The sequence below is a fragment of the Chaetodon auriga genome, chromosome 19 (genome assembly GCF_051107435.1).
Source record: "Chaetodon auriga isolate fChaAug3 chromosome 19, fChaAug3.hap1, whole genome shotgun sequence".
Taxonomy (NCBI): Eukaryota; Metazoa; Chordata; class Actinopteri; order Chaetodontiformes; family Chaetodontidae; genus Chaetodon; species Chaetodon auriga.
Window position 1 is genome coordinate 6,133,648 of NC_135092.1, and position 24,897 is coordinate 6,158,544.

General features: G+C 41.8%; 1 protein-coding gene across 1 annotated transcript in view; it reads left to right on the forward strand.

The window, feature by feature from the left end:
• Nucleotides 1-24,897, forward strand: part of whrna (whirlin a) — a 123,153-nt gene that overhangs the window by 86,977 nt on the left and 11,279 nt on the right. Inside the window, exons 5-8 of the mRNA XM_076758070.1 lie at nucleotides 2,679-2,715; nucleotides 17,694-17,906; nucleotides 18,888-19,109; nucleotides 23,330-23,404. Coding sequence (XP_076614185.1) covers nucleotides 2,679-2,715; nucleotides 17,694-17,906; nucleotides 18,888-19,109; nucleotides 23,330-23,404 — 547 coding nt within the window. The remainder of the gene's footprint in view (nucleotides 1-2,678; nucleotides 2,716-17,693; nucleotides 17,907-18,887; nucleotides 19,110-23,329; nucleotides 23,405-24,897) is intronic.

The following is a 24,897-nucleotide window of genomic DNA, read 5'->3' on the forward strand; positions in this document are numbered from 1 at the left end:
GTATTTCTGTTTAGTTTAACTAACTGTCTCAAGGCTGTAGCTTCTGTTTTACAAATAAACCCCTGAGTGCTGTCAATCTTCAACTCCCTTCCAGAACAAGCAAATACACCTATTTCCTATGTCACACTGTTCCTTTAAGATGCGTGCAGTCGGACACAGTTCAGTCTGGGCCTAAGTTAAGAGTAGTGGAGTGATACCTTTGGCATACTTGAATAAAAGATGTGTGAAGATTTTAGTAAAGTTTGATGAATGTATCAGTGGTAGTAGATACTGACCAGGCGAGATCTGAGATGAAATGACCAACTGTACACAGCTTTTAACATGTAAATGTAAATTAATTTTCTTTACACATTGTAAACTTTTCATTCAACTGTTGTTTGGACTTTTCGACACTAATCATTTTTAACAGGTCTCATTTCAAGTTTAATATTTACTAAGCCTGCTTTGTTGTAGGGAACAGAGAGACATTCAAATTCTATGGGAGGGAGAGAGGATACGTTTAGGATCCAGGATTAATCTGTCATATCTAGTGATACCAAGTGTCATCAGCTCTGAGAATTCCTGCATAAATACCAGTGAATATCTTGGTATTGATACAATGTAATGATGAGCACTGATAATTCGAACGAAACAAAACAAAACCAATAGCGAAAGAGGATTTGTTAGCCAATAATCTGACATTAAAAAGCACTAATTTCAGCTGCTGTGGCTGGGAGAGGAAACTGGCTGTGGCTCAACATTGACAACTGAGACAGATACCAGATGTTCTGTGTTGCTGCAGTGTGTTTGACCATGCCACCAGCCATTAAGATCACTGCTATGTTTAAGGAAGCTGCAGGGCGTCTGTTTCATTTCTGATCACATTTTTTTTTTGCACCAATGTAACAAAATTGAAACTATGCTAGTTTCAGTGATGAAAACTGGCACAGGAAAGAAGACTGAGCCTTGAGTGCAGTGCAGCAGGAGTAAGTCTGGACAGAGATAACGAAGAGAACACCAAGAAAAAACATCCTCTCCCTCTTAGACTGAAGACGATGCCACAGTCTTTAGCCGCCTAATGTGATCAGAACTCTGCCTCTCTCTCCTCTTTGCAAAAACAAAAAAAGTGCAATATGCAGCTCTGGAAGAATGCCAGAGCCTCTCTCACAATGCCACACCTGAGCAGCTCATCTGCAGCTCATGACCTGGAATAACAACACAATCCCCAACAGCCAAATTAAACTCTGATGCAAATGGCACACTTATTTTCTCATCAACACAATAAAGTCACGACCCGTGAGCTCAACAACTCACAACTTGTAATTCCTCTCTGACTCTCCAAAACAAACGGGGCTATAAAAGGTATTTAACATTGATGTCGCCAATGAATTTCTGGTCGAATCCCCCCCGAGACGCTCTGTCTGCCTACCCTGTGATTAGTTTCTTCCAGAGACAGCACAGTTTAGCAGAGGCAAAGGGTTTTTTTTTTATATCTACATTTGTTTCACTCTAGAATCCCAAGCTTTTTGTTTCGATTTTTGTCAATTTGAATTCAACATTTGTAGTAACCAAAAAATGAAAACTGATATATGCTGCAGGTAAAAAAGGTAACCAATTTGTGTCTTTACCATATGTTGCATACTCAAATTACATGAATAAAATTGATAGCTTTCCATCGTTTCATGGATTTATTTCACATTTCAAATAGTTTTAAATAGGAAAATGTGCACCAAGTTGAACTTTTGAGTGATGTTCAAGCTTGAAATAATGTTTTACTACAGAAGGAGTTTTTCCTGCTTGTGTCATTACCATTTGCATATCAGTGCGATTATAGTGCTGCACACAGTGTTTCATTCAGTATCTCTTCCTTGAAGACTGCTCATTATCTACCAGCACAAAGGCAGCAGCCAGGGAGAAGACAATTGAAAAATGAAGAATGAAGGGAGAATAAATGGTTGAGTTGGTCTCAAAAGTCAACAGGGCTAATTGAATTTGAATCCCAAAACAGGTCTCCACGCTGAGTTTAATGTGCCATTTCAGGTGGGATTGCAGTATTTTTATGACTCGGGTTTGATTATATATTTTTGGGTATTTCTGGCCCTGAAAGCAGCATTTTGAGTTGTCACATTTACACATGGATTTAAAGCCTGTTGCTTTGTGGGCACTTGAGGATGTAAAGACATTTATCTGTCATTTCAGTCATGCAGGAAAATGGGGCTAAATAAATGGGAATAAGACAGACAGACAAACAGACAGAAGAGACAATGTGTGTCTTGATATGTGTGCCTGAATTCATTCAACGGCTGACTGGAAGATATGTTTGCCTCATGTTTCCTGTAAAAATGTCTCTCTGTGTGGCACCCTCTGCCACATTTACAAGAAAGCCATGATGAAGATTTAAAAATCTGTGGCACTGTGCATTTATTAGCCTGTGATAAATATATTAAAAGGTGTAAAGCTGTCAGTCAAGATATTTCAAATCCTCTTTTCTGCAGCTCTGAAGCGTACATGTATGTGTTTGAGACACAGAGGACGGAAAACTGGTGAAATAAGCTGTTCACTATAGACTGTAAAAGTTTGCTCATTGAATTTAGGAGAAGCTCATGATGACGGTCTCCTGTGTAGAAGATTTCACATACGTGTGAGGGCTCAACTGTCCTGCAGTGATTCATTTGTCCTCTTCATGTGTTTCTCTGCAGCTTCCCGGTGGACAAAGGAGCCTCTGCAGCTGGAAAGGTGAGATTCGCAAGAGGCAATTTCCTCTTTGTGTGTGTATGTGTGCACGCGACATACAGGACTATCTGTGTGCTTGTGTGTTGAGCATTTCTCTTGGGACATGATTATCTACAGGTCGGACTGTCTGGTAACCCCACCACTGACCTAGAAAATGGTATTGAAGAGCGAGGATGGTCAGTGGGGTCAGTGATCGCTCTTTAGCCAGTCTTTTGTCATTGAATGGAAAAGAACGAGCTGTACCTGTCAGTCTCAGTTACAAGTGAACAGCGAAACAAAAGACTTTGGGGACAAAGAAGTTGTTGCTGCACCGAACTGGTTAGTCAGTTAATAGGTTAGTGGATTGATAGAAAAATGGACAATTTTGATATTCGATTGGTGCTTTAAATCATTTTATCCAGAAAAAGAAAGGCCAGACCGACTGGTTGCATTTTTGCAAATGTTCCAACAGGCTGCTGCTCTTAGTTTTCAATTTCTCGTCACCTTTAACTTGGGTGATTGTTCTGGCCTGCAGCAGAGGGAGCACTACTGCAGTCAATTGACTTTTGGGAGATTGTTTGGGTGTATTGCACGTTCTGGGCACTGGAGCTGAGAGCAGCACAGTGGTGCGTTGGTTAAACAACACTTAACCTTCAGAAATGGGCCAAACAGACCACCTTAGGGTTTACATATAGATTGTATCAATCCAAAATCTAAAATCTAAATCAGGTATATTAAGCCTCAACAAATTGTGTTATTATCCTATATCACGCTGTCCTTAACTGACTCTCCATACAGTGTGTCCTTACTATTGACTTTGGCTGTGACTTTGTAAAGTGAGAGCGAGTGTGGTGGAACAGAGCAATAAGGGGAGGGCAAAGAGAGGAAAGTTGGAAGAGACAGCAGCTGATGGAAGAGAAAGAAAGGGGGTGAGAGAGAGGGGAGGAAGGTGAGTGGTAGAGCTCACTTTTCATTATGGAAGCTCTGATGGACAGTCCTCACTTGACAGAGGGAGGCAATGTACTGTAGCAACACTGTATTGAGAGAACAGAGAGAGGGAAGATGGATGTGGGAGGTATTTTGAGAGGAAAAGGAACAAATTTTCTCAGACTTGTGTTCAAAGAGGGTTTAACAGTCATTTATAGACCTTGTTTTGACCTGTTGCCTTATAACGCACCACCAGTGTGCACAGCAGTGGCTGTGATTTTGCCCTTTTAGTCAAAAGTGCCCTTTTTGGGCAGAAAAACTAAAATGGATTGTATAAGGGGCAAGTCTAACTGATCTCTCTGAGATGGTAGCGTCCAAACAATCTGCAGGACATTTAATAGATGTTGCAGTATTTCTACTCTGTGGGCTGCCAAACACATCTCTTCACCAAACAAACAAATCTTCATATACCTAGACAACAAAACAGACTGTACCTCCAAACTAGGATGTTTTGCTCGAGTTCGTGATCATCATTAGGATTTTCAAATTCTAACTCTCATGACCGACACATCTTCAGTTCAACTCATGCCTCATCAGTCCACTTGTGTCCTTCCTTTGACTTTGTATTTAACCATGCCACCAGTGACTCTGAACATTTTGTGGCTTTATGTCAACATGGTGCTTCTTCCGTCTTGTTGAATGAGAAAGGACAGTCATTGATTGCGCGACCGCAAGAGGAAAGCATAAGTATAGCTCATTAAAAATTTGAACGCTGTCGTGTTTCTCGACCAATTGCTCTATTAACATTTAAATTGTGCTCATGCTATGACAGCATATTGATGGTGTCAGTCAAAGCTTCGCCGCTGCAGCATATGCATAATCTGATCTGTGTATTTCGTGCTTGTAATGCCAGCAGGATTACAGACTGTGTGTGGTGGTTGCGTATGAATAAGCATTTCTGCTCTAGTCAGCCTGGAAAATTCATGACCACTTGGTTGCTTTCATCCTCTCAAAGAATTTACAGGACACTTGACTTTCTATCCGGTCTCTTATCCAGTGTGTTGAAGAGAAATAACTCTTTCAAATGAAAAACTTCCAGAACTGTGAAAGGTGCCATACTGCGACTGTTGAGGTGGGACTGTGGGCTGGACTAGAAGACAAGGGGGTCAGAAATACTGGTTTACTCTGTTTTCTGCCTTGAAAGGTCGTCCTTGTACAAGATTAAGCAACGTTTTAAATTTTCCCGTCTGGAGAGCATCATTTATGGGACCTGTACCATTTTTGTGGAAATGCTTTTTAGAGTATATGTTTAGTATTTTTGCTTGATTCCACAGCTCACTGTGAAGTCAAGGTGACGTGACAAAAGTCTCAAGTTCAATTCGCACCTCTGATGTTGCAGTTATACTGAATGACTGTTTTCTTTGTCTCACAAGTTTCACGTGCCCTCTCACAGCGTTACTGCCAAAAGCAAACACAAGGAGAGCTAAGAATTTGATATAAAAATCTATTTAAAGATTCTCTTCAACATTTCCATAGTTGCAGACGTACCTTAAGTTATGCACTGTAACTCCTGGTTCTATGAGTGTAGGCGTAGCCCTCTAAGAGCTGTGAAGTTTGATAATAAAGCTGCTGTGCTCCTATCTTTTCTGATAGAGAGGCAGGACGGTGAGACAGACAGACCCTCTTAGCTGACGTCAGGGTTAGGAGGACGCTCTGTTTTAATGGATACAACTAAAAGAGGGAGCGGGACTTTGGCTCGAATGCGGGGCCCCCCAGAGTGTGCAGCACCTGGGGTAAATCCCACAGTGGTCCACATGATCAGTTACTGAAAAGTGGACTATCTGTCTATGTAACACCCCGTCGTAGAAGGGGCCCTGGATAGCACACACCACTGCAGGGGGCACTCCTAATCTTTCCCGCAGGTGTTGGCCAATCAGTGGGAGGTGGAGGATCGTGCCACACAGCTATGACTGTGTCTCTGTACCATGGTATTTGGCACAGTTTCCCCGCTGCACTCTGGTCAGAAACCAAGATGTGCTTGTTTGTTCTGGTGCCACTAGAAAGAATGTTAGATTCTCCTCCTGAATGGACGCAAAGATGTGAGGAATCAGAAGACTTGGGGAAAAACATAATGGTTATGCAGTTCATATATATATGTGTGTATGCTGATGCAGTTTGAGCCCATCCTGATTTTACAGTGAAGGCGATGGAGCTGATCACTGACCTTTAAAAGACATTTTGCAATCCACTCAGGTTGAAAAGAAAGCTGTCACACAGACTTTACACTGACATTTCATTTAGATATCTCTGACCGAGGCAAAGATACTAAAGAAGGAGGGGTCCTTATGTCACTGCGTAGCACGTTAACGCACATTGGTGCCACACTTGAATGTTCTCAGTGCAGTTAGCATAGTGGTGAAAGGGTTGATCACTCCACCTGTCGCTTCTCTTCTTCATCAGTCTGGGTGGTGGAGGCACCGTTATTATGGTGTGTTGTTATTTAGCTACTGTTTCGTGCATTTTCGAGGTACTTTGTATTTGATTTGCATGTTAATTCAAAAATGTATGCATGCAAGTTACGTTAAGACTGTGATTGTGGTTGCTAACAGACGAAGGTTAGTAAGTTAGCTGAACACAAGCAGAACATTACAGTGTTGGTGTTATGATATAATGACCGTTCCTTCTGTTAAAGTTTCCTTGGACTGAGGGGAGAGCACAGAACAAGCTCATTCTGAGATTTCTTAGATTCTCTCTTCCATTGTAGTTGTGATAAAACAAATGGTTACCTAATACTTAATTAAATTCATTCTACTGTCTAGTCCTTATTTTCCTTATTTATAGCAGAGCAGGGCATTAGGCATATATAAATCAGAGAGGTGTTCAGCCTGTTTTGCCGAGATAAATCATGTGAACAACATGTAATGTGCCCTCTGGACTTCACAAATAGCAGCAATTCAGCTATTTCCCTTTTACAGAAATATTTATACCCAGGCCAGAAAGCTTATTATGGCCTGAAACAGGTCTTTAAAATATTGGTCCGAGGACAGCTTTGTCTGCTATATGTAGTCTGTACAGCAGTATTTTTTTTTGGTTTATCTCTGCACTGAATTATTTCTTTGTCTTGACCACTGCGAAGTGCAAGAGCACTGGGATTAACATACAGTTGTATTTCTTGTACGTTTTTCTTACTATGAATTAACCAGACTAAGAGTCCACAGCCATGCTGTACTCACACACAGTCACGCTTTGAGTTAAATGCTAACTCTTCTCTCCATGTGTACCAGTGTCACTATCTTTAAATCAGTCCATGTCCTCTACAGTCCTTTGCTACAGTACATGAACGCCTCATGGTCATTGAAGTGATTTTGACAAGGTGTAAACACTATAATATTGTTGGTCTTGTGTCATGCTGCTTGAACCATGCTGTGCATCCAATTCAAACCCTCGTCCTATAGACTGACCTTCCTGAAATACATATTATTTGATGGGGGTCATTTGATCTCCCACATCAAACAGTCCTAAGCAGTGGCCTTGTGTGTATGTGTGTGTGTATGTTTGTGTGTTTTTATGTGTATGTACATCTTAATGCATGCGTGTATATGTTTGCATGCATTTCCAAGTGTTAGTTTGTGATGTGGCTGTGCTGGGTTGTCCTATTTTCATTATCGAGGCCTTTTCGCTCGTCTTCGCCCACGCCTCTCTATTCACAGCCTCTATTTCCCTAATCACTTTCTTAGTCTGAGCCACCATATTGGTTCTTTTACATGAAAGATTTATTATTTTATGTTTTGTCTGTACCCAAGACTGCGTTCGAAAAGGTAGTTTCACCTGTCAGAATGAAACAAAGCAAGATTCAGAATCTGATGTCGGTTGTTGGGTTGTTTGCTTGTGTTGCCAGGAAGACACTGCTGTCAATCAAATCTGATCAAACCACAGCTACACAGCCCTGATGATGTACATTAGCTGAGTTTTCGTGAGGATGTTTTCCTTTTTCTAACTTAAGACTGTTAAAAGGAAATACAGCATGCATGTGTTTATGTACTTTTGGTCTGGGGCTGTTTTGTGTGTTTTTTTAAATTTTGGAGTAGAGATAAATCTTAATGCTAGATAAAATTGTATTTTAGACAACAGTGCATTTCTAACTTTGTGGCAGCAGTTTGTGTTCGACTCTCACCACCATGTGCAGAGCTAGGCCCATAAAGACGTAGTTCTCCCAGTTTGGTGTAGAACTTGACTGCATGGATGCACAGAGCTTTGATCTCAGCCCCATCCAAACGGCTTGAGATGAACTGGAACACCAGTACTGACGGCAAACACTGCCCATGTTTATGGAATGAGATGGTAAACAGTGATCTATGGGTGTAATGTTCAGCTGCCTACATGCTTTGTTTGGGTTGCCACATATTTTTGATCATGTTTTGATTCATGTCTTTCTAGTTTTCGGGTGCTTTAATGTAAAAGCACGTGACTATCGCTCACTGCTCCAGTAGGCATAAAGGCATAAAAAAAAAAAATAAAATAAAACCACACGTTTTTATGATGAGAATCAAAGTGTACAAGCTCAGAATGAGCAAAGACAACTAAAGTATATGTAGGTGGACTGGCTGCTGCCACCTGTGTTTGAATATGTGTGTATGATAATCTGCATGCATGTGTGTGAGAGAGAGTGACACACACACAGAAACGGAGGGAGAGAGAGGGGGCATTAAGAGGGGAAGATATGTAGCAGCAGGGCTTTAGGGCTAGGCATCAGGAAAGGAGGTGATAATTCACCGCCCTGCTGCTCCTCCATGTGAGCCAGAGAACCTCTGTGAGAGTCGACCCCCACTGATAACCTCACGCTATGTCAACACATCCCCAGCATAAATATTAATCTGTGTTCGAATGATCTGCTGGTGATTGCACTGCTGCAACAAGCTAACAGAGTTGTGTTCTTATAGCGTTCTGCATCATCTTGTCATCTCTATTTGGTGCCTGGAGATTCAGTGCATCCCAGAGGTCACATCGTCTGCCCCCCCCCAACATTATATAATTGCAGCCCAAAGGCCAAGCCAGACCGATAAGCTAATTAATTAAGGATAGGTCACAAAGCAGTTCTCAATCATTAATTCTGCTCTGACCCAATTTGGGCCCTGATCTAGAGCAAATGAATGTTGTTAGAGCAACAGCCAAATGTATTAGAGCAAATAACAATGGTAACTATTGCTTTTGTCAGTCGAGCCTAATTTGCTTATTGGAGCCTGAAATGGGGAAAGTGAATGTAAAAATAAGATGGAGAATAAAACCCACTTAATAATAATAGTAAAAATAAAATAAAAATAAGGATGAAAAAAGAAAAGAGGTTGCATAACATAAGATGGAAATAGAACTCATTGAATAACAAAAATAATAAGGTTAAACTGAGTATATAGATTGCAAAATCAATTAAAATACAACAATTTCTAAGAAGTACAGCAGTGCATATGTGCAAATCTATAGGTAGTGTGTTCCAGAGCTTTGGGGCGTAATGAATGAAGGCTGCATCCCTGATTTTCTTTTAGCTGTCGCTGGAAACTTCCAATTAACCAGCAGCAGATGATCACAGCACTCTTGAGGGCAAATAGTGAACAATGGAGTTAGCAATGTAGCTTGGTCCTTGTCCATTAAGGGCTTTGTATACAAGGAGGCGGACCTTAAAGTCAAACGTTACAGGAAGCCAGTGCAGAGCAGCTAAAACTGGACTAACGTGCTCTCTCCTCTTGGTTCTGTTTAATAGCTGAGCTGCAAAGTTTTGAATGAGCTGAAGTCTGTGAGGGTTTGAGGAGTTTTGTTTTGTTTTGTTTTTTTCAGTTTTTAGCATCTTTTTGTTTTATAGATGGTCATAGCTTGGCAATGTTACTAAGTTGGAAAAGAATAGAGTAACACCAAGACTTCTAACCTCAGATTTAATCTAAGGAATTAATTTTCCCAGATTACTAAAGAGTGTTTCTATTTTTTTTTTTTTGTAGCCAACTGGTAGGATTTCAGTTTTGTCCTCATATGACCTCATCTAAAGTCACAAATTGAATCTATAACTGCAGCATCATTTGGTTTGGCAGAGATGTACAATTGTGTTTCATCCACGTAACTATGGAAACATACATTGTGCTCACTAATGTTGTCACCAAGTGGCAGCATGGATCGTGACAACATTAATGGACCGAGACAGCTGCCTTGTGCAACGCTGAAACAGATGTCATGTTTCTCAGACACGTGATCTCCAAGACTGACGTAAAACTTTCTCCCTTTCATGTATATTTAAAACTCAGTCAGAAAAACCAACCAAGATGGATGTCATGAGGTACATTTGAGGTACTCAACGATAAAATTCAAAACCTGCTGGTATTCAAACATAAAAGCTAGCGAGCTGAACCTGAAGATGTCTCGCTTTTACCGTCAAGATAAATCCTGCAAAGTTGAAAACTGATGGTTCCTAAAACTCAAGACAAATTTAATTGTGAGTCTTTGCCTGTTTTTCACTGGCAAGGTATTTTTGGACACACAGCTAGCATACACAGTTCATAATGGATTTGTCACATTTTTCGGAGGTTTTACAGAACAGCATGGGCAGCAAACAACAAAAAAGGGAATTGGATTCCCTGCACTTGAAAAGACAAGCAAGGTTGAGGCTAAATGAAAGGAAGTAGACATTTTGTGAATAATAGCTGAATAAAATCCACTGGCCTGAATGGAATGATAAACACACTCAGATAGGGAGTAAATTGTACCTCACAAATCCCAATTCAGCTCCCGAAATTAGTATTTACTGTACCACAAGGCTGCAAAGAATTTCATTCTGGTTTGAATAACAAAACGCAAGCTTATACATGCTGTGTCCAAATGTGTGAGTGAGAAAAGATAAGGCAGCTTAATCAGAGATGGTACTGGGTTACACTCCCAATGATTATACTTCACACTCAAGCCTTCACTGTGTTTTTTAGTTTGTTTTGTGTGTAACTCTGTGTTCCCTTTATGCAAGAAAGAAATGGTTCACTTGCCTGTTTCACGCAGCTTCTGGAAGGGTTTGTCTATCTAATGTGACAGCGTTGTTGCTCTTTTTACATCCTGTCACTCAACTCATTTTTTCTAACTGATAACTTGCAGATTAAGATAATCAAACAAGACAGGGAAGCCCATCTGGAATCAACATCCACAACAAGTGCTCTATTTCACACACTGTTGACAAGCTGATTCATGAGCATACATACATAGAGATGTTACAATTGTAATTTCAGTTACCAGTAAAGGGTATTTATTTGAGATAGCTGGTCAGAATGCTTAGCTTAGATATTATGAAGGTGAGCAACAGCACAGGTTTATAAATTAGGATAGTTTGAGTCTTCGTTGTTGTCTTCCTGTGTGTGCTATTCAGCTGATGGCAGGTCTCTTTTATTTGCATTAATTGTCTAATCAGAAGAGGATGTTGATTATGAAGCCAACTCATCTAACTAAGAAACAAAGTTTGCATAGAGGCATGATACTTCTGATAGGTCTTCTGACAACTAAACACCAGCATGACTTGACAACACTTACTGTGTGTCAGACTGTAGCATAAAGCTTACCATCAATCAAGAGCAACTCTTTTTTCAGGCAGTAGAACAAGTCAAGGAGAGACAAAGTAACTGTTTACCGCACTCTCTCCAACAGCCAAAAAAATACTATTAGCAACACAGTAACCACGACATGCTACATATATGTATGGGCTGTTCTTCTGTTGACAGACTGGAGGGTAAATTGATGTGATTTAAGAAAGCAAAATGTCTGTAAGCCTGTTTGATGTACATCAAGATGTCAAGAACCAGTTGCCCCTCTTCTTCAATGATACACATCAAGACTTCCAAGACGACTGCAGCAACGACTTAAAGCCTGCAGCTGAAATATGTCAGCGTACAGCTTGAACAACTCTCATACAGCTGGACTGAAGACCTGAAAGAACATCGACTATTGGAGAGAGTTCAGGAGCAATATAAATACTTAATAAATGCTTTGACAGTGAGTCTGATGAGGGTTTACAAAGCCTTTAAAAGCAAAGTCTCAGAAAGAGACGTTTGTTCATATGGTTGCCATCTTGGTAACATCCCCTAGCAGTAGGATTGTGACTAAGGCAAACTTTTCAGACTATATTTTCACTTCATATTTTGGAAAACTGTATTGTTTCAACATGAGTGTCTCAAACATTTCCAAAGTGAGCTATTGTCACAGTAAAATTACATACCCACTTAACCCACTCCAAATGTGTAATAAATGAAATTAACCATTAGCAGCCAAGATGCTTATGGTTTGACATACTGTCCTATATCCATGTGTTTTCTGGCTGCACACTGCAAATCAGCGAACCCTCTAACAGCATCAGCTAATAACATTCCGGTCACAGGTATTGATTCTGCTTCGAATAATGATTCCTGATGTGTGAAAGAATTCAGCAGATGTGCTCACTCCCTGAGCAAAATATCACACCCGCAAAGATTAAAGGCACAGAGGGCTGAGAGACACTGTTGGAGTGATAAGCGACCACTATCAATCCCCTTGATGAAGATGATTAGCAGGGCTAAATTGCGATAAGAGCAGGGTGGATTTCACTTCTTGGCCATGTGTTCAGAATGAGATCGAGGCTGCGCGCAACCTCTTCACCGAGCAGTGGACAGGATCTGACTCCACGGCCGGAACGCACTGCTTTTATGGTCACTGTTATCAATGATGGACACTTATTTCTCCATCTGACGCCGGAGCATTACAGCTTGTAGTGTGATTAAATCAGAGCACCGCCCTGGGGGCATATAGGTATCTGTCAGTTTCACTGTGGAGAGTGCCAATGATGTAGTAAATATGTCTGTTATCATAACTTCCTGGCTTCGCAGAGATTCTCATAAAGTTTACATATAGACCTTGAGGCTCTGTCAGCTGGGAGCCGGTGATGGAATTAAGAGGCAGAGGTACACTTGTTCTCTCCGTAGGCCTCAGGTTTTAATACCAGGATCTGCCCCGACAGGTCAATCACAATCTGTGCCACTATCGTGTGCAATCCATTTTTATAGCGTTGGCACGGCAATATTTCCTCTTCCTTCTTTTTGGTGATTCTCCTCCTCCTGTTTTCATTTTCAGAGAAAAGGGTTTAAACTCCCTGCCAGAAAAATAACATCCAGGCTTCTGGCCTCAGATGTGAATGATCTTTTTTTCCTGGAGTGACTGTTGGCCGCTGTCCTCATCGTCCATTGTAATGTTTTCCTTTGTCCGAGCCGTCCACTGGCAGACAAGTGAGCAACTCCATTCGTTGATGAGAGGCAGTTGAAAGCTCTGGAAAAAAGCTGCTAAGTGAACCTTGAGTTAAGATTATTTTGTCAGGTAATAATAAACGGAAAGATCTATCTGGATCACACCTTAGGATCAGTTAATGTAGGAATTTTATGAGTTATTTAATATAATGTTTTTTAATAGCTACAGTTTTTAATTAATGAAAAATTGGTGAAAAAATGAAAAATGTTTTAGTGTCATTAGTTTCTAATGTATGTTTTGTTTTGGTTTGTTTTTTTTTTTTGGATTATTTTTGTCCTTGCTTTTAGCTCTTCAGCTTTTTTTATTTTCATTTATTTATCTGATTGCTGGCTCACTTGTACTTCTTTATATGTATTTGTTTTGCGGGTTTAGTGTGACTGTCTCAAGAAGATAAGCATATTGTTTGCTTTCCTCTTAAATACACACCCACCAAGGGATGTAGCCAGAAGCCTTTAACACTGGACACATCTTGCTTATTGCCATTTTGTGTGATATGTATATATAAAATATGATGTGATGGGGTTATATAGCCCTTCTTATACCACAGACTCTTGCCTAGAGCTCACTCTTCTGTTTTAAACATCATGATCAATATAGTTCCTGAGCCTCAGAATCCCTGCTGTTTGCGTTGCTAGGCGACATCGATCTAAACAGGATGAGGTTCAAAAGGCTGAGCTCGGAGTTTTAAAATCTTGATGACAAACTTTTCAAATTGGGAGAGAGAGAGAAATTTACTGATTGCCAGAGAATATCGCTGCAGTCTGCTGAACCGAAGCATAGAAACTGGCTTTCAAGCAGAGATAGCGTTACGAGCTCTCTGTCATTCACAGGCCTCCTCTCTGTTGGGGGGGGGGTTCTGGCTCTGTTGTGCAGTTTTGACCACATGGCCTCTCTGGCCCTCTAACCTACCTCTGCCCTTCAGCCTGAAGATGTCCCTCAGCCTGCAGGTTATCCCACTTCACCAAAGCTTATTTCAACATTCATTTAACATTTAGCTGATTCGAGCATCTACATTCAAGCAAATGTCAAACACTTTGGGAATAAAATTTGCGTGGCTCTCAGTGAGAAGCTGCTTATCTTCATTTGTTGGTGGTAAATAACATTAGTTCGACCATCTTTAGCCGAGTCCCACTGTTGCTGTCCTTGCCTACAGCTTAATACAACTGTCTGATTATATTGTCTGGTTAATAAAAGCTGATCTCACACCTTCCAACCAGTCACAATCAAGAATTTTCAGCATTTTCTATTAACATTTTCTCATTAACATAATGAGGAAATCAAACATGAAGAAGATGTGAGCATGATCCAGTGATTAGGTTTGTTAGCACAGCATAATTGTGAAAAGAAATAAAATCAGGGAACATAATTTCTAGGCTTGGGAAGAAGCACTTTATGAACTGTACTGCCCAAGTTTTTACAGGCTTTACTCAGCCATGTGTTTCTCTGAACTGCTGCAGACCTTTTCTTTTCTTTTCTTATCTTTCTTTCTTTCTTTTTTTGTTTCTTTTTTTTTTTTTGTTTTGAATCCAGCTTGAATCCAGCAGTGTTAGTCAACCCATTTGTTTTTTGGTTGTTGGTACAAAGAGGTTCTTGACAGCCATGCAGGCCTCTTCAACTCAGCGGCTCAGTCAGCCATTTGCCCGGGTTTCAGAAAGCCCTCGTGTGAAAGACATAAGATGAGATATTCTGAGTTATGTTCACAGATACAGTGGCATGAAAAAGTTTGGGTACTCTTGGTCAAAATTTCTAGCAAAGTGAGTAAAAGATCATAAAGTTAAGGATGACACATTTCTTGGGTGTTTTAAACAAGATTACTTTTTTGTTTCTACCTGTTACAGGTTCAAAATAACAAAAAAGTAAAAGGGCCCGCAGTTTGGGCACCCTGCATGGTCAGTGCTTCGTAACACCCCCTTTGTAAAGTATCACAGCTTGTAAACATGAGTCACCAGCCAAGAGTCTTTCACTTCTTGTTTGGGGGATTTTTGCCCATTCTTCCTGCAAAAGGTTTTGTGAGATTCCTGGCTTGTTGTGCATGCACTGCTCTATTGAGGTCTATCCACAGGTTTTAAATGACGTTCAGGTTGGGGGACTGTGAGGGCCATGGCAAAACCTTCAGCTTGGGCCTCTAGAGGCAGTCCATTGTGAATTTTGATATGTGTTTAGGATCACTACCCTGTTGAGGAAGTCATGCTCTTTTCACTTCAGCTTTTTTACAGACAGTAGGATGTTTACTTCCAGAGTTTGCTGGTATTTAATTGAGTCCATTCTTCCCTTTACCAGTGAATGTTCCCTGTGCCACTGGGTGCAACAGTCAACAGTTGGAGAGGTGGTGGTGCACAATAGAACAATGCACCACTACGCTAGAGTGTTGTGAACAACCCATAGCCCTAACAAGCTAATTAAGGCCTGAGATGTTGGTAAAAGTTATCCAAAAGCTCAAATCTCGCGGGGTGCCCAAACTTTTGTATGGGGTTCCTTTCCTTCTTTTAACTCTGACTTTCTACAACTCAAAATAATACACGAATCCTGCTTAAAATATTGACAAGAAAGTTTAGTGTTCAACTGCGTTTTGATAGGACATTTGTGTGTCCACCTCTCAGACTCTGTGAAACCTCATTGTTCATAATGCACAAATTTTAATTCCACATCCACAAACTATTTTTAACTGCAGCCTGGGCAGTTATTTGTGACCATTTCACAAGCTCAGAATATTAATGACCCCTATTTGCTTGCAGATTTTTGTGTCCCAGAAGTTAATATTGAGACTAATTGTGATCCAAGAAAACACAGACGAGATGTCATGTCTGTTGGAAAATACCTTTGTGTACCTCATCTCAACTTTTTTTCTTCTCTTGGCATTGTTAAATGGAGTCAAGATGTAGCAGAGATAAGGCGTGTGACATTTCCAGGTCTTAACTCGGCCAGCTTTTGGTGCGGCTTTATCTTATTTCCTCCTTATCGATTGGATGTTGACGGTGGTCGTTGTTTCTGGTCACTGCGATAAAAGTGCCAATCAGGTGATCGCAGCATTTAATAAACCCAGCCAGAAAATGACCTCGGAGATGGACTGGGTCCAAAAAACGGACCAGCATTGTCGGATGTCCATTTACTGTAAAATTGTGCTTTTACAGTAAAAGCGCCCTCTCTTCATCCTCATGCATCGCCTCCTCGAGCACACCTCGTTAGCAGGAGACTGCAGGTGTTCCACTCCAGTTGAGTGATGACCAATTTCATTAGCTCCCTCAAGTGCCAATCTGCCCTCTAATACGACTGCCAGAGACAGACTGACTGCTCACATGCCTCATGTGGTCCCATCGGTTCACTCAATGGCGCCCTTGAGCTAAGTAACCGTGAGGCGGATGCTTTAGAAAGATTTTCGTGGTAAGCATTGAGGTGATTAAGATTCAGGCAGGGTAGCGACAGAGTTCACCTTGGGCATTAAACAGTTGTTGGCTCTGCTCAGACCAGGACACTGGGACTACTACTGTCTGTGATACAGATGGACGAGTGCAGGCAAGAGTTTGAGGAGGAGGAGGAGGAGGCAGAGATTGAAGGAGGAGCAGGGAAGACGATGCCGGGCCTGGTTCTTCCTCCTGTTTCCGTCTTGTGTGAATGCAGGCAGACACAGACCCTGAAGCTGTGACTTTGAAGTGGTGTCTTTGATTAAGGAGTTAATTAAAGAAAAGCTGCATGTTAGCGAGCAGATAACTGAGAAAAGAAAACGAACCAGCAGAGAGCAAAAAAAAAAAAGGAGCAGATATGGAGCAGGGAAGTGATATTGGCAGCTCATCAGTTTCTGAAGTGCCAGAGTGTCATTCTGATTGGCAGAGATGCCAGCTGACACACCAGGGACGGAAATGAAAGCTGTAAAAAAAAAACAAAAAAAAAACCTGCCACCCACATGTGTGAACAGAACAGTTTCTGCCCTGCTGCAAGCTGTGGTGTGAGTGCTACATAGCATTAATGATAATGGATGATGGCAGGACAGCAGGAAGAAGGAAGTAGGATGATAATTTATACTTTTGGGATGAGAAGGCTGATGGTTAGTTCAGTGCATGTGGGTGTAATTTATGTTCTTGTTCTTTTTCCCTCCGCCCTCATCGGTTTCTTTCCTGCGTCTCCTTTCTTACCATCCTCCCGCTCCCCCGTCACCCCTGGGTCTTTGCGGTTATCTCCCCCTCTTTCCTCCCTATCCATCACTTCTTCCTCCTACTCTTCCTGTGTTCTCATTCTCCTTCCTCAATCACCGTCGTCCTTTTCAGTTTTCACCTCCTGCCACGCTAAATATCTGCCTGCCCTCTTTTCTCCACATCCTCCTCACTCCAGCATTTCCATCAAACTCTTCCCCCCTTCCTCATTTCTGCTTCCCTGCCTTTCTGATCCCTCTCCTTCCTCACATTTTCCTCCCTCTCTCTCATCCCTCCCCTGAACCTTCCCATTCACATCTGCTTGACCCTCCTGCTTCACCTCACTTCTAACCCTCCTCCTTTTCTCTGCATTGTTCTCCTCATTCTTTCCTCATGTTTCATTCCTCCTCTCCACCCTCATCCTCTTCTTCTCCATCATCCTCCCCACCTCTTCATTTTCTGTAAAATCCTATATCACAGCTACTTCCATTTCTCTCCTTGGCCTATTTTTCATCTCTTCCTCATTATTCTTTTCTTCTCGGTCCATCGTCCAAGACATGAAAAATAAAATCAATTACTATAAAAATCCAATAAATAGATTAAAAAATATCTTCTCCATCTCATCTTTTTTTTTCTCCTTTGCACCACTGACACCAGCCTGGGTTTTATAAAGGCGTGGCGGGCTCTCAGGTGACCCTGTCCAGCCTGGTGAACCAGTCGCGGGCCATGCTGGAAGAGCAGGCGCGCCACTTGCTGACGGAGGCGGAGCGGCAGACCATGGGCTACTACGTGGAGGAGTACCGGGACGGACACATTGGGGTGGAGCAGCTGGTCGTGGCGCTGTTTGAGCTGCTCAACACACACGCAAAGGTGAAGGCAGAGGACGTTTGTTTGAGAAAGGAAAGATAAAGATCAAAAGAGAATCAGCTTTCTCCACGCCAGACTCGGTACTCCTGTACAGTCTGCGTGTGTGAGCTGTGAGCTTTGCATTGAAGTCTTCTGAGCCCTTCTGAGATTTATGCCCAGGCTTTTTGCCTATGCTCACAGTTCTGTTTTGTTTTTTCTTCCTCCTCGGCTCTTAAAAGTCTCTTGATTTTCTCACTGCCTGCAGTAGTTCACCTTGTAAGAAAAACCCACAATAAATCAAAGGCATTTTATCTCAAATTTCTTCAAGTACACCGCTGTATCATAAACCCACAGAGAGCCCTTTACTGTATCTAGAGCTACTGTACAACTTCCTTACTGGATGGGTTGTTTTTGCTTTTGTGTTTTAGAAATGTACAAAAGTACAAGAGAAATTCATTTCAAATAAGAGCAGTTTGATCAAGGTTTGAACTTAATCTGTCTAGCATCGCACATGAAAACCCAGTTTAACGATCGCCATAAAATACAGTTTAATGACCAGAATGAATGAGTTTCAGATTTATGACAAAAGCCCATGAATGGAATCATCACTGTTACCTCCTGAAACAGTTGCGTTTAGTACTGGGGGAAAAAAATGTAAAAAACATGATTTTTAACTAATATTTGATACAGAGCATTAACTGCTGTAAAGTATAAACACATTGCTTTTCTTTGTGGTTGAGCTGTTGAGCCTTTTTGTTGTTCTTAGACATAAAGCTAAAAAGTAATTCAATCATCAGAAAACTCAGTTGGGGTCATTTTTCCTTTATTTTCAAGGGAATATAATGATTAAACCAACATTTAAACAAAGGCTTAAGAATCTGCTCAGTTTAAACTAAGCTTTAGTTTTGTTGGTGCCTGTTAGCTGGTGCCCGGTGAGTCTGTTACATCACACCTTTGCCCTGCCCTCTTGTTTCTGCCCCACTGTACCTTCCTTCCTCCCCTCAGTTCTCTCTGCTGTCAGAGGTGCGAGGTTTGGTCACCCCGCAGGACCTGGAGCATTTTGACGGGTTGGTGCTGCGGCGTGAAATTCAGGCTCTAAAGGCACGACAGGGGACAGCCGGAGCCACGGCACTCCAACAGGACTCCCTGTCCATGGTGTCGTACCCGGACACCCTGACCTCGTCCTCAGCCAGCTTCATGACCAACACCACCCTCAGCTCTGCTCGGGTAGGCTGGGTTTATTAGTTGGCTGATTAGTTGAGTATTCTTGATTTAATGTGAACTCCTGAGCTAGATTAGATGGCCACTTTGTCTTTTTTATGTGAGAATTTTTCGTTGCGTGGAAACACAAAATGTGTCCAAATCTGGGTATTTTGGGGTGAAAATGTTAGCTCTCTGTAGCCCTCTTTGCTTCGCTTTAATAGTCCATATGCTGCCCTTATTTAAGATTTCATTCTGGTACAAATAATTTGGATGGATGCACCTTTATTTTTCTGCTCTGCCTCGCTGTCTCTCTGTTTGGATTGTGATTGGTTCCCTCTCTGTTTGGCTGTCTGCTCACTCTCCCTCTCAGCTGGCTGTGTGTGTGTCTGTGTGTGTGTCTGTGTCTGTGTCTGTGTCTGTGTGTGTGTGTGTGTGTGTGTGTGTGTGTGTGTGTGTGTGAAAGAGAGAGACAGAGAGGGGCAGACAGGATATTGTGATATATTTCCATGGATTGTAACAGATTCTGCTGTAGAAGCGATGTGTGGACTTTGTCGTGCTGAACACTGACACATTTGAGTGGCTTCCTGTTGAGATTGAAAAAATCAGCTGATATTTCATAGGTTATGTTTTTCTTCCACCTCCATAACCCTCCCTCACTTCCACCTGCCCCTTCCCTCCCCCCTCTGTAGGAAAGGCTGCTCTGGCTGATAGATATGATGGAGGTAGGAATCACTGCTGAAAGTGATGAATGCGCTCCAACACAAACCCACACATGCAGGATACACACTAAATAAGGAGCTATAGAGTTCCTTGTGGGCAGAGGTGACACACATACACACACTCTGACTCTCACCTTGCAGTGAATTTGTTTGCAGTGTTTTTCCGCTGTCTTTTTCTCTATTTTTTCCTTTTCTCCGTTTTGATTTGGACTAGAAGTGTAGTGCTTTTAAAGAAAGTGATGTGTCTCTCCACGGTCCCCCCTGATGTGTGTCCTCACAGTGTGACTGTACAGGAAGTCTCTGGCTGTTTTTTATAAGGTCGAGATCACTGTCACAGAGAGAAAAGACCACAAAGATTTGTAGTTACAAGTTGAATTTAATTTCAGCAAGGTCAGCTCATTTGCTATAAGCCACTGTGATCAGTGTGTCCTCTTGTGTCAGGAAACCTTTTGGTGTGTGGGGACATAAAATTCAGGTGACATTTTGGGAGAGTTAGAGTGTTACACTGGCTTCAAATTGCAGGTGTTTCCTGTTTGCACTCTGCATAAAAACAAGTGGACAGACACATTACAGCACTTTCGTCAGACTCACAAAATGAACCTGTTGCACTGTAATAACTGTACTCTGCTGTAGCCAACCTTCAGAGTGAAGCTGTTATTCCAACCATGTAATGCTTCTTCACCACAGCAGACACATTAACTTGGCTTTGGTCCTTTAGTGAAACAGGCTGAAATGACGCATACCAAATTCTCACATTTTCCATTTTTACTTGATTTATTACATTTTGTTCAATCCTGGGAGACGACTCCCTTGACTGCCCCTCCCGATCTATTCTGTTTATATTTCTAAACATATCAAACGTCTACTGGGAAACTTTTCATTCAGTTCATTTTGTGTTAGTATGTAGCACTAGTAGGTGTAAGCATGCAAGTATTTGGTTGTGGTTGAAGATGACTGATTGCGCAGGTATCCATGCACACATACATACACACACACACACACACACACACACACATGCATGCATGCACGCCCACACACATAGACTTCATTTCTTGGAGACTTACCCTAACCATAATCATAACCATGACTTGCCTAACCCTTAAGGTTAAGGTTATCCTAACATTAACCCATTAAGTCTTCATCCTTAAATTGTAACGATTTACATTGTGTTTTATCCCCAGAAGGAAGGCAGGTCCCCACAATGTGACTGTGTAAACAGATTTATGTCCCCACAACATAAGTAAAACATCCCAACACACACGTACACTCACGCAAACAGACACACGCTCACACACACACACACACACACACACACTGTATAAGCTGACAGCACAGATAAGCTTTTGACTGTCTGCAGATTTTTCCACCAAACAGTCCTTCTCATTCAGATGCCTCAGATGGGTTTTCTGTGCCTTTCTGCTTTCCCCTCAGAGAAGCAACATTTACATGTGTGAGTGTGTATGTGCGTGCGAGTGTGGGTGTTTGTGTCGGTCTGTGTTCTTCCCATGTGTCTGTGTGTATATTTGTACTGTTTTGGACCCCTGGGTGGCTGCTACCACTGCTGTGTTAAGCAGATTAGAGAGCTGGGTGGGTTTGGGACAATAACAACACTTGATTTCTGAATCACACTCAAAACCAGGTATGTAGTCAGCTGCATACCAATGCATGTGCACCTATACCTACTTTACACAAATACACACAAGATATGGAGACAGACACACACACAGCTGCAAGTTAGATACTCACTCGCTAGTCATTCATAATGTTGCTGTTAGATGATTCTGTAGGCATCAGATTACATTCAATGTCAATTAATTTTTTAATTAGATTATTGCTACTAATATCTGATGTCAAGTACAGTATGGTTGAGATATTCTTAAGTTTAGGCAACTTTAAACTTGCTTTCAGAAAGCCGAAAGAAACCGACACCTGTAGCCCAATGTTAACGCCTGCACAGTGCATCACTCTGTTTGAACACAGTCCTGTTTTACCTGAACGCGGCCATGCCCACACTAAACACTGCAAGGCCGCCATGTACCACAAAACACCTTCCACAATCAACCATCTGAGGTCAGATCAATATTGTTTGTAGTCACAATTGTTCCAGTTGTTGCAGTTCAAGGTCTGCGATCCTGTCATGCTCCCCTTGAGTCATTTGATGCAACTCACAGAAGATGAGTCAGAGTTGCAAGTTTAGCCTTGTTTGGTGAATTCAGTCTAGATTGCACAACATTTCTCTTTGAAGATGGTCGCTGTGTCAGTTTAGGTGCCATAAATCCCTGCTGACAGACATGTCAGACTACATGTAGAACCAGTTATAGCTTACAGTCCGTCACCAGGGACGACAGGGACAGACCTCCAGGATCAGGAATGTCAAAGACTGTGGCATCCGAAGTGTCACGGAGCATGTCGGAGATGTTTTAAAACACTGTAAAAGAAGGGGCAAGAATTGTGACATGCTTGTTTTTTCATTGTGAGGTGTCACAGATGCAGTGTCGGTTGTTTTCCACAATAACAAACTACACAGGGCTGATTTTCATTCACGATGCCCCTCTTCTGTCAAATCTGTGAATTAATGAGCTTAAATTGTTTCATCTGATTCCTGCAGTCAAACATCTTGCAGACCATTTCCATAATGTTTTCACCACACTGCATAAACATCACTACTTCATGCATTGAACGCTGACATTGGATGTAAATCATGTTCAGCAAAATCTGATTCCCGGGTCGACTGAGATACACACACACAGATACTGTGTGGATGGTAACTGTGGACGAACGCGGTCATACGTACACACAGACAGAGCGTGCATTGGGCACTTACAGCGCAGAGCAGCGTCTCTGCATGTAGAAAGTCGATTGACTCTTGTGATAAATAAATTGTCTGTAAGTGCTCCGCGTGCGGCAACGAGGGGTAATTAAGCTGAATTGATGAGGCTTTTGTTTTGGTTTAGTGGCAGAGTTAAATGAAGGGCAACGTTTCTCTGAACCCGGCTCCCCTGCTCTGAAATCGCTCACAGATCTGCCACAAATTACCTCCTCTCCTCCGCCACGGTGGTGGGATTGAGCTGCCAAATCCTGCTTTGAACTGAGCTGATGATTCTTTATCGATTCCACAGCATGTGTGTTTAGCTTGTGGAAGAAGACATGATAGCTTTGTGTGTGACTGCAAGTGACTGTGTGTGTGTGTGTGTGTGTGTGTGTGTGTGTGTGCGTGCGTGCGTGCGTGCGTGCGTGCGTGCGCTTTATCTGCTCGCCTTCCTTTTAAACTCTGAGATTGCCGAGCAAATGCAAACAAATATTGACGCTGTTCCTTTTTTCTAGGAGACATGGAACATCCAGCAAATCTAATTTGGCATTTGTTTTGGGTCTGTGTTTAATATCTGCTCACAAGCTTTCTCTCACATATTTTAATCGCTCTCTTCTTCCTCCTCTCTCTCTGTTTATCTCTCTTTCCTCACTTTTCATCACCCCGCTCTCCACCTCATGTCCCTCTTACCTCCATTTCTTTCCTGCGTCTCTCAGAATGACAGCGTGGTGGAGAGCAACGAGGACGTTCCTCCGGAGAGTCTGAACACGCTGCTAACCGACATCTCTCTGGTGAGCCTGGCCGGCAGGCGTAGCCCTTACTTTGGCCTGATAAAGATGGATGCGGCACGGGGGAGAAGTGAGGAGGGGTGGGAAGAAAATGATAGAGAAAAAAAGGGAAAAAAGAGAGAGCAGAAGAGGTGGTGACAGAGATGTGGCTGACCTGTAGACTGAGGTGGAGTGAAACAAGTGTTTGCACCAAATGAGAAAGAGAGAAAGAAAGAGTAGAGCTTTTTGAAAATAAGTGCCAGCATAGCCTTTATTTATGGTCTCTGTTGATCTGAACTGAATCACATGCCACCTGGCATGTCCAGTTCTCCTCCTGCCTCTCCATCTCTGCAAGAAGGAAGAGCTTATGGTTGGACCTTAGGGTTAAAAGAAATAAAAATATATCGTTGTTTCCAACGTGATAACAGATAACAAGTGGTCTCTGATGTTTACTCTGAACAGTAGGAGAAAGCGAGAGGTCACAGAGAAAGCTTTTAGTCTCCCGTTGTTCCAGGGCTACCTGCAACTCAAATCATTCCTTGCTTTTCTTTTATAAGCTTTCTTTTCTGCTCATTTTATGTTTGTTTCCATATGCCAGTTAGCCACTCATGTGTCAGTGTCGTTCATCCCACTGTTCAGTTTGTGCTCACTCTTACCTTGAAACACAGGATACCTGAAGAATCAAACGGACAGACAACGATGTGTTCAACCCGGTTTGGATGCATTAAACTTCTTCAAGTCAGCTGTTTTTGTCACTAAAAATGCAGGAGGGCTTCAAATAGGTGTTGAATGGAATTGTGTGAATGAAAATTGGTGACAATCGTAAAGCAGCGATACAGACACCAGCTTTAAACTTTGCTTTTAAATATATTTCCTCTGCGTGATACAAATTAGGGGTGTAACCATACAGTTAGCTCATTTTTCAGTATAATACAGCATTCAGAGTCGGCGGCTAAGCAAAACTGTGGCTGTAAAATTCCTCATTTATTCCCCTTTAGATGTAAAATATGCTTTTAAAAAAAACCCAAATGACCAAAACCATATTTTCTCATCGACCTGTGATAGCTGTTTGGTTTGTAGTGCTCACATCACTGAAAAATGACATTTAAATTCAGTATTAACATGTCTGTAAAAAATGAGTGTCCATGCTATTTTGATCAATCTGCACACCTCGATGTGAACAGCTTTCATCATGTTTCCTCTGTAGACTTCAGAGGGAAATCTGTTCACAGTGTTTTCTGTGGATTATCCACAGTAATTGGGACACTGTTTCTGGAAAGATATTACTGTTGCTGTTTCAAATATCATTTTTCAATGCTGAGACTACTACAAACTAAACTCCACTTACCTCCACTGTATTAGATTGGCAGCGTAAATCTCAGACAGCTCTCGAAATCTGGATAAATAAAACTAAAACTGCTGTAGGTACAACTAGTGCTACATGAGAAACCGCGTGACTACCCTGCAGATCTTATCTACATACAACTAAAATGAACAGTTAGTCATACCTCATAGTG